General features: G+C 35.6%; 1 protein-coding gene across 10 annotated transcripts in view; it reads left to right on the forward strand.

The window, feature by feature from the left end:
- The first annotated feature begins 2615 nt into the window (after positions 1 to 2615).
- Cd96 (CD96 molecule) overlaps positions 2616 to 24829 on the forward strand; it is an 82437-nt gene continuing 60223 nt past the window's right edge. For all 10 annotated transcript variants that reach the window (XM_003469196.4, XM_013151697.3, XM_063224922.1 and 7 more), the window contains exons 1-3: positions 2616 to 2752; positions 4529 to 4882; positions 17623 to 17747. In XM_003469196.4, the coding sequence (XP_003469244.1) occupies positions 2692 to 2752; positions 4529 to 4882; positions 17623 to 17747 (540 nt within the window). In that variant the 5' untranslated portion in view covers positions 2616 to 2691. The remainder of the gene's footprint in view (positions 2753 to 4528; positions 4883 to 17622; positions 17748 to 24829) is intronic.

Below are 24829 nucleotides of genomic sequence, written 5' to 3' on the forward strand. Positions count from 1 at the left end.
GACAACGCTTATCCCCAGACTGAAAGGGGCTTTAGAAAATTTTACCAGGGTGCAAAAGTAGTGGGGGCGATGCCCACTGCCTGACAGCGACGCTGTCTGTGGGCCACTGCTGCCACCTGCTGAACACACACAGCCATAGAGGGGTGGGCAACTCCTCAAGCTGGAGGGTACCGGATGCATTCGATTAATATTCTGTGGGCATCTCTCAGGGCTGGGAGTATCCTCAGGGAAAATCAGTCAAATCCGATGTCTTCAGGCCACGAAAGTTTTGAGACATAAAAATCAGGAACCTAAAAAACAGCTAAAGAGGGCAGATTTGCCCAGGAGCCACTAAACACTTGCAACAATCCAAACCCAGTGAGAGGCAAGGGTTCTATTAAAAGTGTGTTTGTAGCTCACGAAAATAAATGACAACCTTTCCTTCTATGAGATTTTTAAAGCATTGCTTCACTTTAATACAGTTGGAGATAGGAGACATCCAAATACTCGAAGGGCAGTGTTCTAAGAGAATTCAGTGAGCCTGATTTTCATTGGTTTTCTAGTTAGTAAACACCTCTTAGCACAATTGGATTGAACTAGGAAGAGTCCCTTTTCCGGGTTGTAAAATATCCTAATCCACTGGATGCACTGCCCTACAGATGAGGATCTTCAGAACATCTTCTGGTTTTTTGCCATGTTTCATCATTTTGATTTACTGCAATTTCCAGGGGGAAAAGAAAGTGGTGGGGGTGCTCAGAGCAGTTACGTCATCCTAGGACTGAACATTCAAATGCTTCCTAGAAAAAATCACTCTCAGCGTCACCTGACTCCACATCCCAAGTAAAATTTGTAGGAAGCTGGGTGGCAAATAGAAGGCTTGGGAGAACATGGACTAAGAAATAAGTAACTCCATCTTCTGGCTTTTGAAGACAACAAACATTAACTGAGTAGTGAAAGGGATGCTGTCATAGCAAGTCATGGTAGCACTGGTCTAGGTGTCAGTCTAGACATCCAGAAAGATGGTAGGCCTTGACTCATCACACAGAAATATCTCTTCTAGCTAAATTCTAATCTCTGAATAGGAAGGGTGATTCTTTTTGGCTTTACATCACCTGTATTGTCCTAAATCCTTACATACTTAAATGATAGCAGCTTGCACAATTGTCTCCATTGAACCTCAGAAATAATTGTAGATAATTCATCCTTCTCATTTGTGTTTGATCTTGCAAAAATTTCTGTAAAAAGGCTTGTGCCACTGTATAGTTCATTGATCTTCCTTATGGCATGTATTATTACTCTTTTTCATTAAATTTTCACTGTAGATCCTCAGCCTAATGCATATTTACCTAATGTTAAAAAATAAAGATTGCCTATTTTATCCCAAGTTGGGACAACCAGAAAGGTAAGGAATTTCTATCATGTCTTTTCATTATACCAGACATTTTTACAGGAGTTCCTTCAATGAGATTACTGTGATCCTCTAAAGGGAAGTAGCTGAATGAGTGGAATAAGCCTGCTAGGTGGGGGAGGTAGAAAACCCTTTGGCTTTGGATTAATCAGCAAAAAGGCCCCCAGCAGTCCAGGTGACAGGCTTTCTCATTGGCCCTCCCTCTTCTCCCAGACACATGTGACAAGGAGCACTCACTGCATCCATTTCAGAAAATATGGGCTGCCTTGCAAGAGAAAAGATGGTAAAATTCGTAAAACTGAATGACTGCTCCTTGCAAATGTTCAGATTGTATCAAAATTGCATATGCTTCTACATTGTTGTTTCATGCTGCACATAGTCTGGAAATAAAATATGTTTAATGAAAAAGGAATAAAAATAATGACACAATTTCAAACCAAATTAATAGATTACTAACAATGATTAATATATTGTATAGTGTTATCTTCAAAGTAGTTGTTCAGATTACAAAATATAGGCATAAAAATGATCAAACAATCAAAACGATGAAAGGCCAAACTGTTGTTTTTGATGAAGTAACAGAGATTATTAGTATAGTTATCTATCTTGAAAATACATACATGTGTATAGTCTTTTGTCTTCTTTCTCTTCTCCTTTTCCTATCCCAATTGTTCTTTCCTTTTGAACGCTTTCTTTCCTTATCACTTTCACAATATCTGTTGTGCATTTTCAATCTTATTTACTCTCAGTTTTTATACTAAGGAGACAATGCAATGTTTACACGTGGGAATCTAATTTATTTCACTTATGAGTATAGTCTCAAGTTGCATCCATTTACCTATAAATACTTCCTAAGATTGAACAGAAAACTATTATGAAAGACATAAAGTTCACATTTCTTAAATAACTTTGTGCTTTTGGGAAAAGAAGTGTAAAAAGTATATTGGCAACTTGTCTGCATGCTTTCCTTATTTGGATCTTAGAAAGAGCTTTCTTGACTGACAAATGGATCCTAAAGGAGAGAACCTTTAGATTCAGAAAAGTCTTCCAAAGAAGGTGATACACAAGATTTCAGAGAACAGTTTCAGCATTGTTCTGTTGAAGGTTACACTTAGCCTTAAACCACACTACCTTCCTGCCTATGCTGCATTTCCTGAAGACTCACCGCAAAGCACACAGACCCAGGCCTGTGGTAGATTTGGGGATTTGAGTGCAAATAGGGGAGGAGGAGCTTGCTTGGTTATAGACATCTATTGACTTTTGTGATCATTACGGAAATGCTGGTGTAAGCTCTTCAGGCAACAATGGAGAAAAAATGGACATATTATGCTGTCTGCTCCATCATCCAGATACAGTTTGTCAGGGGTAAGACCTCTAATTGTCTGTTCTTGTCAGATCACTTGCTTTCTGGGATTATGTTCATTTGACATGCCTCCTGATTCCTATTAAATTTGATCCCTAAAGGGCAAATAGTTACGAAAGTTTTCAGTTATGTATTTAGATGCCAGCTATCAGAGATTACTAATGAACGTTAAACAAAAGAGAAAGGACTGTGTGATTTGTGCTGCTTCTCAGAGGTCTTTCACCTGTTTCCCTCTCACGTGAATGTTGGGACTACTCAGGAAGCTGCTTCTTGGAAATGAACAGCAGTCAAAACAATCCCACAAAACTAAAAAGCATCACAAAGCCTACATCCGGGCTCAGAGCTCCTTGTTCAGTCTTTTCTTCCTCTCTCAAGCTTGCTTTTTCTTTTGGATATAGCAAGTATTTCTCCTCCAGATATTAGTCTTTTTGAGGGGATGGTGAATATTTGTTGAATTATACTCGGCTGTATGTAGATATGGCTTTAGGAGACAAAGGAGAGTCCCTAGCAAACAGTGGGAATCAGAACCTAATGAACCCATTTAAAAATGGAAAAATATTAGTTCTGAATTCCATTGTATGAGGTGTTATAGTGAGCCTCAGTGTGTTAAGGATTCACTGTGCTTTTCAGGTACAGCTATAAAGATTCACAGAATTTCTAAATCAAAGGAGAAGTTGGAATATAATGCAATAGGTATATTATTAAAGAACAGCTCATAGAAAGTTACTCTTACTGCTGTATACCAGAACTCTTTGTTTCCACAAAAGTATAATAGTTCCTACTTGTCAAATACCTTTGAGGGCCTTTTCAGTAGCTTGTCATCTTTTTATTTTTTTCATTGTGAATTTCTGTGGGGACTTGTCACTATATCATTTTTGTAACAGTATTCCAAACAATTCCAAATTGAGGCCAACATTACCAAATACATGTCAAACGTTTCAAGTGCTCTGTACCATTTGGCCAGGTTGATGGTGGAAGAGGAAATCGTCCGTGCCCAGTAGTTCAGAGTGTTAATTAGAGATGATGCTGTGTACAAGCTTTCCAGAGGCCTCCTCTCTTCTCCCCTCCAAAGACTACATTATGTGGAAGGTGAAGGTCTTTTCCATCCTACTCTAGGGGATGTCTATATTCTTACCCTACTGAAAAAGGCAAAGTTTGGGAGGCATTTTGGAGATTATGAAGACTATAGAAAGAACCTAGACCCAGGGCAACCAAGTTTGTGTTCTTTCACTGGAGATGTGACTGAGCAAACACCTCCTCTAGGCTTCAGTTTTCTCTCTGATGAAGATGCTTAACAGAATCACTGTTTATCAGGAAAGTATGTGGGGATTAAACAGAGAATGTGCATATAAGCTTCTTATAAGACACATATTCTAAAAACATGCTATTCATATATTAGTTATGTCATTTATGTGTTATATAAAACTATTGATTTACAACCTAGAAAAAACAATTAATTAAATATGAGAATATTTTCTCATGCTCTTTGGTTTTCAAAATAGGTATAATTTTGTTTACAGGTAGTCATAAATCCTAAACTATTTTTTTTGGAAATTCTAACAGACAAAGAGAGAAATGTTCAGATAACAACAGTTTCTTTGGATTTTTCCTAAGTAATACTTTATCATCTGCTCAGTCTTATATTTTTCTCTTTGCACTACACAAAAGTCTGTGAAGCAGGAAAAGATCTCCTCAGTTGTTCTCTTATCGAAGTGACCAAGGTTAAGAGTCACCCCTTACGAATTATGCAAACTAATGCTCATATATTCCCTCTCTAGGAATATGGGAAGACATATCCGATGAAAGTGAAAACATTTATGCTCTACCTGGCTCTGATGTTGACCTGACATGCCAATTACAGAAGAAAAGCCAGTTGGTACAGACCCAATGGTCCAAGGTCACTGACAAGATGGACCTGATTGCCATTTATCATGACCAACATGGCTTCTACTGTGCCAACATGAGTCCCTGTGAGTCCCTGGTGACTTTCCTACAAACTCCTTGGAATGTGACAAAGTGGATCCTGCACTTAAGGAATATCTCTTCATCACTCACTGGAAAGTACAAGTGTAGCTTTACTCTTTTTCCAGATGGCATCCGTACTAGAACCTACAATGTCATTCAGGTACCAGGTGAGCATCGCTGGTGGATGGAGGGAAACTCCTAGCTTCTGCTCTCATTCATCCAATAAATATATGTTCTGCACCAGTTCTGTGCTCAAGCTGTTGTCATCTTGTACAGGATATAGAAGTGAATCCAATAGGTGTAAAATTCAAAGTGTTAATATATTAAGGACTACAACGGTTGTGTGAAAGAGCATTTAGTAGTTGTCAAGGAAACTGTCCTTAAGAAAGAAACATGTGGATTGACGTCTGAAGAGTAAGTAGATAATTTAGGAACAGCTAGGTTTTGTGAGTAATCCAGAGAAAGGAAACAGGTCTATGAAGAGCTTTGCAGGGTTAAAGGAAATGAGATAATGTAAGTGGGTTTACGGAGGAGAGATCAATGGACGAGGTTAGAGATATAGTAGGGACCTTGTCTGTCATGTTCAAGTCTTTGATGTTTATCTGAGAACTGTGAAAAGACATTGAAGTATTTGCCACAAAAGGAAGACATGACATTTATAGCATGACAGCATTTCTTACAAAGTTATGCTAATGGCTTCAGGGTGAGAATGGTATAAAAGTAGACAAAAAGAAAAATGGGAACAAGTTAGGAGAATATCCCAGTAGTTCAGAGGATAAAGAGTGGTACTGAAAGAGCACTGTGAAAGAAAATTACATATTTTATGTAAGGGGCATAATATAGATGTAACTTTGTCACAGGATGAAAATAGGACAAGAGTATTAAGAGCATGGAGAGAAAAACTGAAGGTAGCATCTAGGTTTCTGGCAGCTTTGCCCACATTGTGATGTCAGTTACTGAGCTGGAAGACAAAGGAAGTGGACTGGTTTGTGAATGAGTCTGTGAAATCAACACTGAATATTTAGCAGAGAGCAAGTGAAAGGGGCAAGAAGACTACTGGACAGGTCGTTTTCATATCATGCATGCTTCCAGGGCTTGCATTGGAAAGCATAAATCCTAGATTTAAATCCTAGTGGCTTTTTTAATAGAAATGATTTGAGTTGGGACCTTTCATCTACATTATTTGAGTCCCTTTGGAGAACAGCAATAATAATATTTGCCCTAAATTTCCTGGTCCTAACGTAAATGATTTCCATTTCTACCAATAGAAAGAATGAAAATAAAAGTCAACAAATGGAAAATGCACTGGAAACAGAAAGTTTTAAACTCAGGGACAAAGTGACCTAATAATACACACACACACACACACACACACACACACACACACACACACAGTGAAAGCACATGAACTCCATGCTAAAAAAAAGGTATGGCACTATCTGGGACAAGTAACAGGTACAGATTTATTACCTCCCTTACCTCTTAGCTGTGATATTGGAAGCCTTAGGACGCCCTAGTCCCTTTCTGTTTTCTACAAAATGAGCTCTTCCCCCAGCCCCCTAAAAACACTTAAGTTCAGTGGAGGATAGTAGGTGGGGTAAAGTTGAAATAAAGAGAAACCAAAGATCCATGTAGAGTCATTTAATTATACACACTTTGAAGCTATGAAACCTAGATTTGAACATTGACTATCATTTACTATGTATATCATTATTGCCAAGTTATTACACATCTCTAAGCTTTTGTTTGCTTACATAACAAATGTATACAATTATCATTCCTCTTTAATGGGTACCATCATTCTGAGAATCAAAGGAGATCATCTGTGTAAAGCTCTAGGCATAGTCCCTGCCAAAACGTAAGAACTTGGCAAATGATAGCTTTTATTACAAGTAATAATATCAATACTGAGTGAGATCTGGTCTTCAAGTCTTATTAAAGATGAGCCCACCTCTCTCTGTTTTATACTGGTCTAACTTGGAACCTGACAGAATATGTGCCATACTTTAGTGCAAGTCCTCTTTGATCTTGACTTTACACACCCGGATTTTATACCTGCTGCTTATGCCAGTCAGCTGCAGTATAGTATATCTGAGGACTTAATCTGTACTCTGTTGAGAAAGTATTGCACGGAGGAAATACTCTGTAGAAAATAGGATGTGTAATGGGGAGAATGAAGACAGCAATGGAAAAGAGACAATACCCAGACATCGCAGTGGCATGGTCTTTAATGAAAGCACATTTCTTACAATAAAGGCCAACATGAAGAAGTTAAACATACAACTACTAAACACTATAAATGCTTAGAAAGTCAGAGCATAGCTATACCCTCCGTATTTGGAAAATTTTGGATCTTATTGGAACTTTGCCACAGATAGCACCTATCAGATGAAACACAATGACCTCTGAGTTAGGGAAATTGTTCTTGTATTGTGTATTTGGGTGCAAAGGAACCAAAACTTAAAGAGCAAATTTTAAAAAGTGTTATGGTTTATATCTGGATTTCCCCCCAGTGCCTCATCTGGTCAGAATGGGAGTTTGTGAAAGAGGATTGGATTTCAGGGGTGTCATAGCTGATTTGCTGTTGAGAGGTGTGGTCTGGCAGGGAAAGGGGGTCGTTAAGGTAGTGGCCTGAAGAATATGACTCTTTCATGGCTCCTCTCTTTTCTCTCTGCTTGCTGGATGTCCTTCCTGGAGGACCTTTGCCTCCATGATGCCCCTCTGCCATGCCGACCACCATGAAGCCAGACAATTTGGGTTAAAATCTCTACATGATGAGTTAGAATAAACCTTAACTCAGGCCCTTAACTCAGAGGAAAGACCAGCCAACTAGCAGCCCTAACCAGTCCCACAAGGGCACAGCCTCTCGCTCCCTTGTATTTTTTTGACCTTCTGTCACTTCCTCTCTTAAAGAGCAAATTTGGTCATCCTCTCTTGATCATCTCTCTCTTTTCATTTGAGATGTTCCAGCTTCCACACTAATTGGGTAAATAAAAAACTCATGAAGTGCAAACACTTAGGAAGTGTATAAACAGATGCAAATTGAAGCTATATATAAGAATCTACATGTGAAAAGCTTAAGCACTAGAAGTGGCTAGGTTAATTACCTCTACCTGTTTCTTTTCTCTTGTCATCTGAGTCATTCTTCCTTGTCTGGTGATGAAACAGTATGTGTCAAAATCCTCTTTTCATGTTCCCTGAAGGTTTAGCTGAGAAGGAATTTGTTCTCTTTGCACAGTATTTTGTCCCTGTTTGTATCTTAGTGAGCCAAGGCTACAAACAAGAATTGAAATATAATAAACAGCTTGGCATTTGCTTCTGTTTCATTTTCACTTTACAGGGTTTCTTCCTACAAGACGAGCTTTTGAATTATTCTGAGAAACATAGCTCACAGAGTTAAGCCTTGGAGTGTTCTAATCTACATTTCTTTAGTTCTAGTGCTACTGAATCCCTATCATGCTTCAGATTGCAAAATTTTAGTGAGCATCTTTGCACTGACCATCGACATAATTGTCATCACATATACAGCCTCATTTTATTTAATTCCTTATCAGTTGCCATCTTTCCACTGAAGATATTAAAGATATTTCATTTGGGCATCAATCTTTAAAATACAAGGATGCTGCAAGAAAACAATCATAATACCTTTCCAGAACTATAAAATTAGTAAATCCTTAATATCATCAAGTATCTTACTAGCCTCCCCTTCTATATACTTTTTAAAATATGGTCCAAATAAATTTGATAGATTATGAGTATTTGATAAATACATATTGATCTAAAGGCTCCCCCCCCATTTTTGTTTTCCTTTACAGTGTCTTTGTTGAACAAATTTGATGACTTTGTCTTACAGCTCTATTGAAAGCTGGGATTTTGTTCTTATATTCTTATATATCACCATGATCATTTGCTTTATTGAGAGTATTACTAAGTGATTATATCAAAGTTTTTGTTTTAATGTTTTGTATTCTGGCAAGAGTACTTCAGAGGCACATAATTTCTGGTCATGTGATAATTACAACCACTGATGATTATTACCTAGATATATTAAATCATTATGATTTGCCAAATAGTGTATTCTAATATTCTAATTCTACAATTATTAATTTATTAAAGTATCTATAAAGATTAACTTCCTTTCATCACTCTTATTGCTTACTAGATGTAACTTTGTGTAAAAATAGCAAAATAGGCATGCATGCAGCCCTGGGTTTGATCTTCAGGACTGCACACACAAAAAACTAGAGGCAAGAAAAATAGAATACATACTTAATTCTTTTTCTTTACTTATTACTTTTTAAAATTATTTGATTCACTAACATTTTTAGAAGGCGTCCTTAAGTGCTTGATGCTAAGTATCTGAATTCATATAAATTTAAACATATTAATGAGTTCATCATAATCTTTATCCTTATTATGCTGAAAATGTCCCATATATAAATGCTACTAACCTTTTTGACGTAAGTTGCAAATATTTTCTGCAGTTTGTCATTTATTCTTGCTTCACAATGTTGTTTCCAGTGCAGAAAAATTCTTTCTCTTATAAAGCACAATCACTTTTCTCATTTATTGATTCTGATTTTTAATTTTCTGTTTTTAATGTTTTGGTTCTGAGGACTAAAGCTGGTTCTGAGGACTAAATCAGTAAAGATACTGATTTCAGTCACAGTTTAGAAATGATTTCCCATTTCCAGATTTCATGGAAATTTTCTGTCTCTTTTTTTAAACACTTACACAGGTTCTTTTTGTATTTCTCTAATTTTTCCCACATTTTTATTAGTGTATATTAATTATACAGACAAATGAGCTTCATTTTGGCAGCTTATATATGAACATAACACATTACCATTTGCACAGCCCATTAACTCCCAAACCCCACCTACCCACTCACTAATTTCATGGTTTTTAAAAGATGTGAGTTAATGTGTATAATGTATTTTGATTTTATTATACCTTATTACCCATCCTAGTATCTTCTCCTTCTTCCCTCACTCCTGTCTAGTGTTAGTCTTCTGTCTACTTTCCTGTCGTCTTTTTTGTATTCCACATGTTAGGGAAAACATGCAATATTTGTCTTTCTGAGTCTGGTTGATTTTTCTGAACATGATAATCTTCAGATCTATTCATTTTCTTGCAAATGACAGCATTTCACATTTTCTTTATCTGTTCATATGTTTGTGAGCATTTAGGCTTGGTCTGTATCTTGGCCATTGCATATTGTGCTGTAATATGCATGAGTGTGCAGGGATCTCTGCAAAATGCTGGCTTTGATTTCTTTGGATTGTACCAAGGAGTATAGACCTAGATCACATGGCATTTCTATAGTTTTAGTTATTGGAGGAAACTTCATACTGATTTCTATAGTGACTACACTAATTTACATTCCCCTTAGCAGTTTTATCTGCATCCTCATCAGCATTTATGTACATACATGTTTTTTTTAATTGTGTATGTCCTTAATAATATTCATTCTGACTGAGGTAAGTTCTCAGTCTATTTTTAATTTGCATGCCTGTAGTGGGTAAGAATACTGAATACTTTTCATGTAGTTGTGAACCATTTGTAGTCTTTCGAGAAGTCTCTGTTCAGTTTTTTTTAGTATTTATTGATTGGACTTTGATTTTTTTGTTGCTAAGTTTTGAGTCTTATATATATTCACTGTATGAATCCTCTGTTGGAAGAGTAGCTGGAAAGGATTCTCTCCCATTGTGGCAGCTATCTCTCTTCTCTGTTTATTATTTCTTTTGCTGCACATATCTTTTTAATTCAATGTAGCCCTATTTATTGATTCCTGCTATTATTTTCTGTGTTATTGCAGTGCTATTCAAGAAGTCTTTATCTTTGCCTATGATTTCAATTGTTTTCCCTAAGTCTTCTTTTAGCAGTTTCAAAGTTTAAGTAACATATCTAAGTTTTTGATCCACTTTGAAGTGATTTTTATCCAGGGTAAGAGATAGGGATTTAGTTTCAGTCTTCTACAGTAGATACCCATTTTTTTCCTAGCATCATTTTTTAAAGAAGCTGTCTTTTCTCCAGAGTATATTTGACTCTTTGGTACAGGACTGGATGACTGTAATTACATAGGTCTGTTTCTGTGTCTTCTGTTCCATTAGTCTACATGTCTATTATCATGCCAGTATCATACTATTTTTGTTACTATGGCTTTGTAGTATCACATGAAATTGGACATTGTGACATCTTTAGCCTTGCTCTTCTTGCTTGGTATTGCTTTGGCTATTCTGTGTGTTTCTGTTTCTATATGAATATTATGGTTTTTATATTTTTCTGAACATTATTGGTGTTTTGGTGGTGAAATTAAATTGCTTTTGGCAGTGTGCTTTTTGTAATATGACCATATTACAGCAGTTCATTCTGCCAATCCATGAATGTGGCATGTTCCTCCATCTCCAGGGTATTTTTTCACAGTTTGGAAATTTCATTTTAGAGGTCATTCACTTCTTTACTTAGATTTATCGCTGGGTATTTTATTATTCTGAAGTTACTGTGAATAGAATGGATTTCTTAATTTCTTTCACAACTACTCCATTATTGATGTGTTGAAATGATATTGAGTTTTGTATTGCTGATATCACACCCAGCTACTTTGCTTAATTTCTTTGTCAGCTCAAAAGTCTTTTGGTGGAATCTTCAGGTTTATCTAAATATATCAAGCACAAAAAGGATAATTTTCCCATTTCCTATTTGTATCCCTTGCTTTGCTTTCACTTGCTGATGCTCTACCTAAAATTTCAAGAATTATCTTAAACAGGAATGGGGAAGCAGACATCTTTGCCTTTCAGGATTTCCCCATTCAGAACGATATTGTCTGTGGGTTTGTCAGATTCGACATATATGAGTTTCTCCATTGCGAAATGAATTATTCTGCCCAGTTTCTTCAAGTCTTTTATCATGAAGGGATTTTTTTATTTTTTCCAAGGCTTTATTTTTGTCAGTTGAGATAATCATGCACTTTTAAACCTTGATTGTATTTCTAGTGTGCAGTGCATTTATTATTTATTATTATATGTTGAATCATCCTTACATCCATGTAAAGAAACCAACTCAATCATGATATGTGATCTTTTTAATGTGTTGTTGCATTTGGTTTTCAAGTATTTTATGAAGAAATTTTGCAACTATGTTTTTCATGGATATTAATACATGTTTTTCTGGTGCTTTCATGTGTCCTGGTGCAGTTTTGATGTTAGGGTGGTGCTGACCTCATACAATGAGTTTGGCAGCATGTCTTCTCTTCCTATTTCATTGAGTATTTTGAGAAGCATTGCTGGGAGTGCCAATGTAAGGGTCTCGTAGAATTCAGTAGTGAGTCCATCTGATGCTGGGCTTTTCTTTGTTGGGAAACTATGCCAAGCCACTCAGTGTACTAAGTTAATAGCACACACTTCTAATCCCAGTACCATACACCCTAGATCCGCCCAGCTCTAAAAAACCCTACTTATGAGTGCATGAGGATTTGCAGGGTACATCTAGATATGACCCATAATGTCTGTTTGGGGGGGGGTGGAAACTGGGGATTGAACTCACAAGACAGGTGCTTATGCCACTGAGCTAAATACCCGGCCCTCCATAACATTATTTAAAAGTGAATTATTCAATCACCATATGTTTGTATAATTTCTGTGATTTTTCTTCCTATTAATTTCTAATTGCATTCTTATTCATCTGGTAAGGTAAAAATATTTAAATTTTTTATATTTGTTAATGTAAAATCGCTTTATGGTCCAAAATATTCTCTACTTCAAAGAACATTCTATGAAAATGTGTATTCTGTAGATTTTAATGGAATGTTCTATAGACATCTGTTGATCTACAGCATAGTTTAACTCTGAGTTTTCTCTACTTGTTTCTTGTGCAGATAACCCATCTATTGATAAAGGTGTAGTATTTAAGTCCCTCACTATTATCACATTGAGAACTTTATGTTAGCTAGTGTTGGTTTGATGAAATTAAGCACAGTAATGTTGAGTGCAAATATCTGTACAATCTTTTTGCTGAATTGTTCCTTTTACCACAATGCAGTAGCCTTTGTTGTCTCATCTGGCTGATTTTGTCTTGAAGTCTGCTTGTCATAGGAGTATTGTTACTCTTGCTTACTTTTGAGTTTCACGTGAATGTTTTTTCATTCTTTCATTTTCAGTCTGTGTATGTCTTTGTTAATGATATGGGTGATTTTCACTACAAAGAGCTAGGTCTTGCTCTTAATTCAATCTTACTGTTCATGCATTCTAATAGAATTTAATTTACATTAAGAGTTATTATTAAAAGGCATGTATTCATTCTCACCATTTTGTTTTTCTCATGTTTGATTCTTTTCTTCTTTTCAGTAGCTTATCTTCTTCTGTTTGTAAGATTTCTTTAAGTATGTGCAGCATTGCTGTCATAGTGGTCATGAATTTCTTTCTTTGTCAATTTTGAATGACAGCTTCGCTGGGTATATAGTAATGTTCGGGGTTGTTTGGTCTGGGTATTGAAATATATCATTCCATTCCCTTCTGGCCTTTTGTGTTTCTACAAAGTCACCTGAAATTATTCTGATAGGTTTGCCTATATAAGTGACTTGATGGTTCTCACTTCCTATTTTCAATATCCTCTCCTTGTTCCATAGCTTTGCTCTGTTAACTACAATGTGATATGGGAATATGATTTTTGATTGCCCCTTTTGGGGCTCTGAGTGATTCTTGTACCTGAATTTCTGTATCATTCCCAAGATTTGAGAAGTTTTCTGTTAAATTCATTAAATACTTTTCTCATGCCATTGGTGTGAACCTTGGTACCTTCTTCTACACCAAGAATTTATGATTAGTCTTCTGTGTCCCACAAATCTTGGACGTTTTGTTCACAATTGCTGAGATTTTTTCCCTCTTAGTGTCTGTTTGAAACAATTCTTCCAACTTGTCAAGCCTTCCGTTCCTATATTTTGCTTGATCATGTTTACTAATGAGGTTTTCCACCAAATGTTTGAGTTGACTTATTGTGCTTTTTATGACTAGAATTTCTGTTTGCTTTTCCTTCAGAATTTCTATTTCTTTGTTGTATTGTTCCTTCATCTCCTGTACTGTTTGCCTTAATTAATTCAACTGTCTTTTGTGTCCTTTTCAAAGTCATTCATCATTTTATAGATCAGTCATTTGAATTATTTGGCATTTCATTGATTTGGATATTTACATTCAGTTATTGATGAATTCAGTAATACCAAAGGAGTTATGTTAACTTGTTTTTCATCCTTCTCATGTTTCTGTAATGAGATGTGTGCATCTATTGGAAAGAATACCTCTTTGTGCTTTTATTTGTGAGTTCTCTGGTGCCGTCTGTTTCTGGATACACAATCCCTGACGCCACTCAGAAAAATCAGCGACACTGTCAATACACAAAACAAATCAGATATTGAAATACAATAACAACCAAATAATTTCAACAACTATGCCTCCATCAACAATACAATTTAGCAATAGTAATACAGACCATAGATACAAATCAGATATTAATATTCTATAATAGCCAGTTAAAAACAGCAACTAAAAGCTGCCCTTAATGATACAAAAAGACCTGCAATAGTAATACAGACACAAGGACAAACTAGTTATTGGCATACAAGAAAGATGTCATAAAAACAGTGGCTACATCAGTATTAACAATAGAAAATAAACCAGCAATAATAGCATGGATTAAACTAAACAGCTAAAAATTAATGGAGCTTAAAAATAATATTAATAACTTTAATAAAGTTAGAGCATAGGGAAAGAGAAAAATGGAAATAATATTTGAAGAAAAAAGAAAGAAAAAGTTGAGATGGAGAGAATTTAAAATAAAGTCCTATTAAAGAAAAAAGAAAGTAAATAAAAGTAGGTAAAATAGGAGAAAAAGCAAAACAACAAAAAAGACAAAAATTTAAAGAGCCAAAACAAAAAAAATGAAAATAAAAACAAAAATATATGAATAGAAAAATTCCATATGAATTATAAAGTTGTTTTTTCTATATAAAGTATGCTGATGATATTTTGATTGAGACTGCATTGAGTCTGTATGACAGTTTTGGAAATTTGGCCATTTTGACAATATTGGTTCTGCCAAGAGCTGGGGACATTTTTCTATTTTCTGATGCCCCCTTCAATCTCCTTTTTCAGGAATTTTTTTTCTCTAGTTTCTTTATAAATATTTTTAAATTCCTTGGTGAATTTAATTCCTAGATGCTTAATTTTTCTTTATGCTACCAGAAATAGTATTTTACCTATTGTCTTTTGCAATTTTCTTTTTGCCTGGGCTCTATAGGGTCTTCTTCACATGATTATTTTTCTCAGCATTCCAGAATGTGTGGAGAACTTAGCCATTCCATGACTCTAATTTCCCAGATCTTCGTGTTAAATATCTACCTGGTCTGCTGTTGTGATATCCTATTTTGTGCTTCTATACACAGAGTACCATAGATCAAGAAATCTAGAAAAAACAAAAATTGATTCTCTCCCATCCCAGGAGGCCAGGAAGTTCAAAATGAAGTTATTAGCATCTAAGGTGAACGTCCTATTGTATCCATTCAAGAAGCGTCTGTTGTTTTTGTAAGGCAAGCTGTTATGTTTTGCAGCCAGATGAATGATGGTAAAACTACATTTTTTAAATGACTATGGTAATAAAGGAATAAAAGCACTAAAGCAAAAAAGGCTGATGATGTTTATTTACTGAAGCTTTTTTTGGTACCAGGGATCCAACTCAAGGCTTGCTCTTGCCAGGTAGGCACTTAGACCATTGAGCTAAATCCCCAGCCCTTACTGAAGCTTTAGAGGTTTCTCTTTTTTATTTTATGGAAAAAAGGTAAAACAAAATTTCAAAACAAGGTGATATGAGAAAAACAATAATTAATACATTGCATATTGTTATCTTTAAAGTAGTTATTCAGAGTACAAGATTATAGGCATAAAAATTTCTCCAATTGATGTTAGCATGAACCTGAGATTTTTCAAGATGAAATGTTTTTTAATTTGCTGTTCCCTTTGGTCAGTTTTCAGGACTGTGAAGTACTTGTTTTTAGCACATTTGTCTAGCTTGTTACTTGTTTTTTTCCCCCTATCTCTTCTCCCATAACCTGAAGTCCTTTAATCTTAACCTCTGTTTTTGATAGTTATATCTGATCTTTATTGTAAATAAATAGTAATTACTAGTCCTTATAATAACTGCAACACTTACACTGGTCTTTATGTAAATGCTTGTTCAGTCTGAAGTATATTCTACTAGAGAATCCTCAGAAACTACCCATGGAAACAGTATTTCCAAGTTCCTAGGTGATCCTTACATTCTTCTGTACTCTTCATTTTAAAAGTATAATTGTACTAACTTTAAAGATTTTGGCTCACATTTTCTTTCCTAGAGTAAATTAACTATGCTACTCCACTATTTTCTGACATAAAATTGCTATCAAAAAGCTAATAACCTTCTGAATGTCTGCATAATTGACTTTACTCAGTAATTTCAATAAGGATATGCTTAATATCCATTCTGGATCTGTTTTCTTAGTTTTCAGTATAAGGTTTTAATACATATTTTCTTTTTGGTTTTTCCTGCAATGCTTTTCACTGTATTTTTATCTTCTTTACACACCATTTTCTTTGAAATCTTTCGTTCTTTTTTTTCTTTTACTTAAAATTAGCTACTAATTTATTAGTTTAAATTTTATTCTATAGTTTAATTTCTATTTTTAAAATTTCTTTTAATAGATAAGATTTGCATTTATTTGTTTTAGGAACATTTGAGAACACTCATATCTTCACAGGGATTAGCACCTAGATCAGTGTCTGCTTAAAGTAAATTTAAGTAAGACAAATAATTCTTAGAATAAAATTAAATAGTATTAATAGTGGTATGAAACATGCCAAGAAATTATGATGATGGCATACAATTTACTCCATTTAGAAATACTATTAAAGCTATATGACTTTAACAAGAAGGGACAGGTTTCTCTTTTTCTAAATTATGGGATTGGCATTGGTTTTGCAAAGTTTATATCATTTTCTTTATTTCTTTTAGTTTATTTTTTAATAAATACATTATAGTTTTCATTATTTTGTGTTCATTTCTTGATAATGTGCTTTTCTTGTAGGAATGTTTTGTTCTCTAGCCTCATGTTTCAAATATATATGTATAGACAGAGAGGGGCTTATACAGGTATTAAAATAAGATTTTTGGTTACTGGAATAAGATTTTTTGGTTTATAAATTTTCTTTTGGTGCTATATTTTAGTCACCAAAGTATATGTATTTATACAAATTCCCCAAAGGAGATAATATGGATGTTTTTCTCGTAATAAACTAAAAGGAATTCATCATACTTCCTCAGACTTTCCTATACATTTTTCTCTATTATTTCTGTGTTGATGAAATGTTTATAATCTCTAAGAAGGTAATTAGATATGAAGTCAGTATAAAGATCAGTAGTTGGCAGGAATTAAGGAAATTGAATAGATACAGGGTGGAGAGTTTTAAGGGAAATGGAATTATTCTGTATGATAACATAGCGGTCAGTACCTGGCATATACATTTGTCCCAATCCAAGAATTGGACAAGGTTAAGAGTGAACCCTAATGACATAGTTTACTATGGACTTTAGGTGATAATGATAAGTAAATCAAAGTCCACTGGTTTTAGCAAATGTACCACACCAGAACGCACCATGTGATTCTGTATGTGGTATATGCAGAGGGTACATGTACATCGGAACTCTGTGCTTCTTGGATCTCGATACTGCCATTCATATAATGATGATGATATGGGGAATCTATCTCTTTACTTCAAATCCATACCTTGAAAATAGATGACTTTTCATACTAGAACTGATTTTGTCTCTCAATAAAAAACACTCTCAAAAATTCATGTATTTTCCCCCTTATATTTTCTTATAGTTATACAGGATGAATGGAGAAACAACTATACAATAGAAATAGAGATAAATCAGACTTTGGAAATACCATGCTTTCAAAATATCTCCTCAGAAATTTTGTCCGCGCTCACCTTTACATGGTTGGTGGTAAGTGTTGGCCTTTTCAGTGAACAACTGCAATGATCTTTAAATATTAATGAGGTAAAATGAATAACAAGTAATAAATAGAGAAACACAGGATGAGAGGCAGGCATTATGCTGGTGACTGAGGGAGGTCTGAGGAAAGAAAAGAACACAAAGCGTTCTTCTAACTAGGAAAGGTTCCAGACTACGAGTGCAGTGGATTAATCACAGAGACTAGCTCCTAAAGGTTAATTTTGACTTCAAATAAAAATCTACTAAACCATGATTAGAGAGAAAATAGAATGTGATGGTGTCCCACAGAGGAATCACACCCACCAGAACCTCCTACTCATAAATATGCAAAAAAATCTGTAAAGATATAAGCCCTTTTCACCAGAACCTGTATTACTATATTCTGGGGGAAACGTAGGGTTGCTTCAGATCAGGAGACACAAAATCTAATGCTTATAAAATATAAGTAGAAAGCGTGCATGAGAGAAATAGACTTTACATAAGAAATAGTCACTGCTCAGCTCTGTTAGCACCATAGTGGGAGGCAGGACCTGCGTTGGCATGCTTATAAACTCAAAGTATTTTGGGAAGCCATAAGTCTGTCTTTTTCATGAGAAACTTTCTAATTTAAAAATGTACAGAACAGGAATAAAATAGTGATCTATTATTTTGAAAGAACAATTTACTAGGACATTCTAAAGTATAACACTGGTATTCTTAAATTGTCAATTAAAAATTTCAAAGAGTAAAGGTAGTCATGTTGGTCAATTAAGTTGCCTATCATGTCCTGTATGATGACTAAATTTTCTATTTTTTTCTATTTAAATACTGCCAAATTCACTTCTACAGCTACATAATTTAACTTCCCTGTCCCTTGTTATGAATCTGTTGTTTACATGGTTTCTCCACCTTGGTTATTTTATGCTTAGGCTGCAACATCATTCTGCATGCTGTGTCATTTGTTTTTAAAATCTAAAATTAAAGTTAATTTTTAAAACTAAAATTATAGTCACACATATCTTTTAAATGGAAATTAACAATTTTACCTTATAACAGGTAAATAAAAATCAATGTTAGTATGACAATGAATATGAAAGAATTGTGTCATTTTAACTTTAAAGTAAGCCAATCTGCTGGGAGCTGGCTATTAACCAATATGTATAGTAAGCCTCTAAAATTGGTAAACAGAATGATTACAAGAGAATAATACATTACAAAGACACCATAAAGAAGATTTGAAACATCATTATAGCACAGTTTTAGTTTTAATGATATTGAATCTGATTACATTAATTTTTAGGCTGTCAGCAAAATAATAACACAGATTTTAAAACTCTTACAAAACTCATAGATCCCTGTGAATGTAACAGCTGACACACTTTGGAAAATACAGGCAGCCGCGCGCTTCCTGCATGACTCCAGCTGCCACTGAGGAACACCACGCTGCCCTGGGATCATGGTCCGTGTCACTACTACCTCTCTGTGCAACTGGCACTGGTCCCAGGGAACACATGCTGCCCTTAGACCTTGGCCTGCGCAGCTGAGCACTTCCTGCAGGACTCCAGTAGCCACTGAGGAATGCCACATTGCCCTGGGACCTTGGCCCGCACTCAGTGGACACCTGGACCCAGGACATCTGCTGGCCCCTTAGGGACACTCCCAACCTCTTGGAGCTAATACTGCTGTTGATCAGCTCCCACCCTTTCTCCCAGAACCTTGGACTACAGTGGATTAACTGTGCTAGCTTGCAGGGAGATTCAGTAACTGCCTCACCCAAACAGAAGATCTCAGCAGGCTCCAGTCAGTGTAGGGAATATGCCCCTAAGATAGAGGCATACAATGAGTAAATGGGGCCAAGAGTAAAGCCCCCTCCAACTAACTGTAAGACCTTGGTGAGTCTGACAAGAGTGTGGGTGACTCCTTCCTGCACACAGAGAACATCAGGCAGAGTGAAGAGTGTGCCAGTAAGCACTCCTCCAACTTGGAGAAAATCAAAAGGGCTTATGAGACACACAGGCACACAATAGAGACACAGTAGAGCCTCAGCCAACACAAACACTATAGACAGGCAGATTTGGTGACATGGAATAACCTGAAGATAAAGTAATAGCAGGAATTAAAAGTTGACCTACATCAATACTACTAGGCTTGTCAGCCCAGGAAGAATATAGGACTCACCCAACAGGTCCTGCAGTGGGAAGTCAGGTGACTGCCCACCTATTCATTGAGGGACTCAGCAATCAGATAAACATCAACCTCCATTAGCACCCCAAGATACACACTACCAACAGTTGATACTACTGGGATTGAAAGACCAAATATTAACTCAAGAAGGGAAAATGGCAAAACAAAAAAGCAAAGTGGAATCTCAAACATCTAGTCCACCAGGAGCAAGTACAGGAACATTGAAATAGAGGACTTCAAAATAACACACCAGAAATCTCTGTAAAGCTAGCTAGTGAAATAAAAAAAAACAACTCCATGAGGCTATGGAGGAAATCAAATAGAACTACTCTCCATGTAAAGATAGAAATAAAAACCTTGGTAAAGAAGTTACTGAGCACAGCTAAAGAAGAAATAGAGAAAAAAGCACAGCAACATGGGAAACTGATTGCAACCTTAAATGAACAATACAGGAAACAAGGCAGAATTCATGAAACAAACTCAAAGAGACATCCAAGAAACAAAAAGTTCTATTCAAAGCTGGAAACACCATTTAAATGAAGCTGAGGATAGGATTTCAGACTTGAGGACAGGGCTGCAATTAGTGATTATGAAAGGATGGAACTTTTAAAAATAACAAAGCAGCATGAAGTGACAATACAGCAGCTTCAAGATGATGCCAAGAGCAACAATATAAGATTAATAGGCATTGGCTGGGGATTTAGCTCAGTGGGGTAAGCACAAGCCTAGCAAGTACGAGGTCATGAGTTAGATCCCCAGCACCAAAAAAATAAATAAATAAATAAAAGATTAATAGGCATCAGTGAAGTTGCAGGAGTCAATGCAAATGACATAATGAAATTATCCACAGAAGTAATAGCAGAAAATTTCCCAAACATGGGGAAAAAAATCTGATATGCAGATAAGTCAGGCATATAGAATGCCAAACAGTCACAACCAACATAAATCTACACCTAGATATGTAATAATAAGATCTCAGACATGCTCAGACAGCATAAAAGCAGAATACTAAAAACTGTTAGAGAAAAGACACAACACACATATCAAGGAAAGCCCATTAGAATCACAGCAGACTTTTCAGCAAAAATATGCAAGTCAAGATGGGAGTGTGATATTTCAAGCCCTGAAAGAAAACAACTTTCAACCCAGACTGATGTACCCACAAAAACTTCCATTCAAATTTAATGGAGAAACAAGATACTTCCATGACAAAGAACAACTGAAGAAAGTCACATCCACCAAACCAACCCTAGAAAGAGTGTTAAAAGACATACTAGATAGAGATAAAAATGACCACAGTCTCCAGAATAACAACAGAAAGTAACTACCAGGTAGGACAAGCAATTAAACAAGGCACAAAAGCAGAAAGCAAACAACTGGAACATAACATGACAAAATTGAGACAGTACATATCAGTGATATCCATAAATGTAAATGGCCTCAATTCGCCTATCAAAAGAAATAGCCTGACAAAATGGATCAAAAAACATGATCCCATAATATGCTGTATACAAGAAATACATTCGACCCAAAAGGAAACTCATAGATTAGAAGTCAAAGGATGGAAAACAATATTCCGTGCAAGAGGAAACAAGAATAAGCAGAGAAAACTATTCTATTTGCAGACAATGTGAACTTCAAACCTAATATGACTAAAAGAGATAAAGAAGGTCACTACATACTCATTAATCGAAAAATTCAAGAGGAAGCACTAACAATTCTAAATATATATGCACCAAATAGAGGAGTACCCAACTTTATAAGACACATACTAATGGAATGAAAATCAAATACACAAGAGCACAATTATTACAGGGGACCTTAACACCCCATTGTCACAAAGATATAGATCACATCAGACAAAAAGTTAGCAAAGAAACAATGGAACTGAATCATACCTGTGAGCAATTGGACTTAGTAGAAGTTAGAGTGTTCCATGCAACCACCTCAAAATACACGTTCTTCTCAGCTGTACATGGGACATTCTCCAAAATAGACCATATATTATCCCATAAGTAACTGCGAAGGTATTGAATTATCCCATGCATAATATCTGACCATAGCACACTGAAATTGGAAATTAACAGCAAAAGAAATTGCAAACCCTGCATAAATACATGGAAATTAAATAACAACCTTTTGAACAACCAATGAGCTACAGATTAAATTAAAGAAGAAATAAAGCAATACCTACAATTCAATGAAAATGCAGAAACAACATATTGTAATCTATGGGATGCCATGAAAGTGGTCTTAAGAGGGAAATACATAGCAATAAATTGTCATATCAAGAAAACAGAACAAGCACAAATAAACAACCTAATGCTTCATCTCATGCTTCTAGAAAAAGAAGAGCAAGTTAAATCCAAAGCTCATAGAAGAGAGGAAATTGTAAAGATTAGAGCAGAAGTCAACACAATTGAAACTAAAAATAATATACAAAGAATTAATGAATCAAAAAGCTGGTTTCTTGAGAGAAGAAACAAAGTTGGCAAACCTCTAGCTAAAAGAAAAAGAAAGAAGCCCAAATTCATGCAATAAGGACTGAAAAGGGGAAATCACTACAGATCCCACTGAAATTCAAAAGATAAGGAATATCTACTTTGAAAATCTCTACTCACATAGTGTGGAAAACACAGAGGAAATGGAAAGATTTCTAGAAACATATAAACTACCAAAGCTCAACCAAGAAGATATAGCAATAACCCAATACCAGCTATTGAAGTTGAAAACATAATTAAAAACTTACCAACAAAGAAAAGCCCAGGTCCTGATGGATTCATGGCTGAATTCTCTAAGAAATTTATAGAACAATTGATGCTAATAAACTCCTTAACTCCTTAAACTCTTCAATGAAATTGAAAAGGAAGCAGTCCTCCCTAAATCATTCCTGGAGGCAAGTATTCCTCTTGTACCAAAACCAGAGAAGGACCCAACCAAAAAGGAGAACTATAGGCCAATCTCACTAATAAACATTGATGCAAAGATTCTCAATAAAATACTGGCAAATAAAATGCAGCAAATCATCAAGAAGATTATACATCATGACCAAGTGGGATTCATTCCAGGAATGCAGGGATGGTTTAGCATATGCAAATCAATAAATGTAATACACCACATCAACAGAGCAAAAGCAAAAATCACATGATCATTTCAATAGATGCAGAAAAGCTTTTGATAAAGTCCAACACATGTTCATGACAAAAACCCTTCAGAAACTCAGAATACAGGGTGTCTACCTCAATCTTATAAAGGCCATCTATGACAAACCAACAGCCAACATTATACTAAATGGAAAAAACTGAAAGCTTTCACTTTAAAATGAGGAACAAGACAACAATGTCCACTATCACCACTCTTATTCTATATAGTTCTGGAAACACTAGCCAGGGCAATCAGACAAGAGAGAGAAATAAAAAGAATAAAGATAGGAAAGGAAGAAGTTAAAAAATCACTATTTGCAGATGACATAATACTCTATATAGAAGATCCAAAAACCTCCAATGAAAGACTACTAGAGGTGATAAACAAATTCAGCAGTGTAGCTGCAAACAAAGTCAGTGCTCAAAAATCAACAGCATTCCTGAACACAAACAAAAACTCACTGAAAGAAAGATTATTGAAGTATCATCCCTCACAATAGCATCTACCAAAATGGAATTCTTAGGAATCAACCTAAGTAAGAATGTAAAAGACCTATATGCTGTAAATTATGCTACACTAAAAAAGGAGATTGAAGAAGATATTAGAAAATGGAAAGGTATTCCTTGCCCTTGGCTAGGAAGAGCCAACATTGTGAAAATGGCCATACTCCCAAAACTGTTATACAGATTGGATGCAATCCCAATCAAAATACCGTTAACATACCTCACAGATCTAGAGAAAATACTCCTAAGATTCCTTTGGAAACAGAAGAAACCTAGAATAGCAAAGGCAATTCTGGTCAACAAAGGCAAGGCAGGAGGCATCTCAATTCCCAACTTGAAACTATACTACAAAGCCACAATGATGAAATAAGCGTGGTACTGGCAAAGAAATAGACCCGAGGATCAATGGAACAGATTAGAAGATAAAAGCACAACTACAAAGACACTCAGGCACTTCATATTTGACAAAGGGGCTAACCATATTTACTGGAATAAGGATAGTCTCTTTAATAAATGGTGTTGGAAAAATTGACTTGCCACATGCTGAAGACTGAAACTAGATCCATGCCTATCACCATGCACAAAACTAAAGTCTAAATGTATCAAAGACCTAAACATTAAAACAAAAGCACTAAATCTACTGGAAGACAAGGTAGGCACTAAATCTTGGAGACATAGAGGTAGGCAGAGAATTCATGAACAAAATGCACACTGGATGGTAAACACTTCAAAGTATAAACAACTGAGATCTCATATTATTAAAAGGTTTCTGAACTTCAAAAGAAATCACCAACAGGTGAAAAGAAAACCCACAGAATGGGAAAGAATTTTATCCAGCAACCCCTCAGATAAAGGACTTGTATCAAGAACATATAAAGAATTGAAAAACATCAAGCTCCCCAAATTCAAAGACCCTCTCCAGAAATGGGAATCTGAGATGAACACACAGTTCTCAGATGAAGATATACAAATGGCAAATAAATACATGAAGAAATGTTCACCATTACTGGTCATTTGAGCAATGCAAATTAAAACAGCATTGAGATTTCCTCTCACTCCAGAAAGAATAGCTTCCATCAAGAAATCAACATATAACATATAAAAAATATTGTCGAGGTTGCAGGGAAAAGGAACACTGCTCCACTATTGATGGGAGTGTAGCCTGGGGCAATCACTATGGAAATCAGTATGCAGAATTCTCAGAAGACTAGGATTGGAAGTTCCATTCAATCCAGCTATTCCCCTCCTGGGTGTTTTCCCAGA

Source organism: Cavia porcellus, unplaced genomic scaffold (assembly GCF_034190915.1).
Source record: "Cavia porcellus strain 051 isolate PalLab524CR breed Dunkin Hartley unplaced genomic scaffold, mCavPor4.1 scaffold_15, whole genome shotgun sequence".
NCBI classification, from domain to species: Eukaryota; Metazoa; Chordata; class Mammalia; order Rodentia; family Caviidae; genus Cavia; species Cavia porcellus.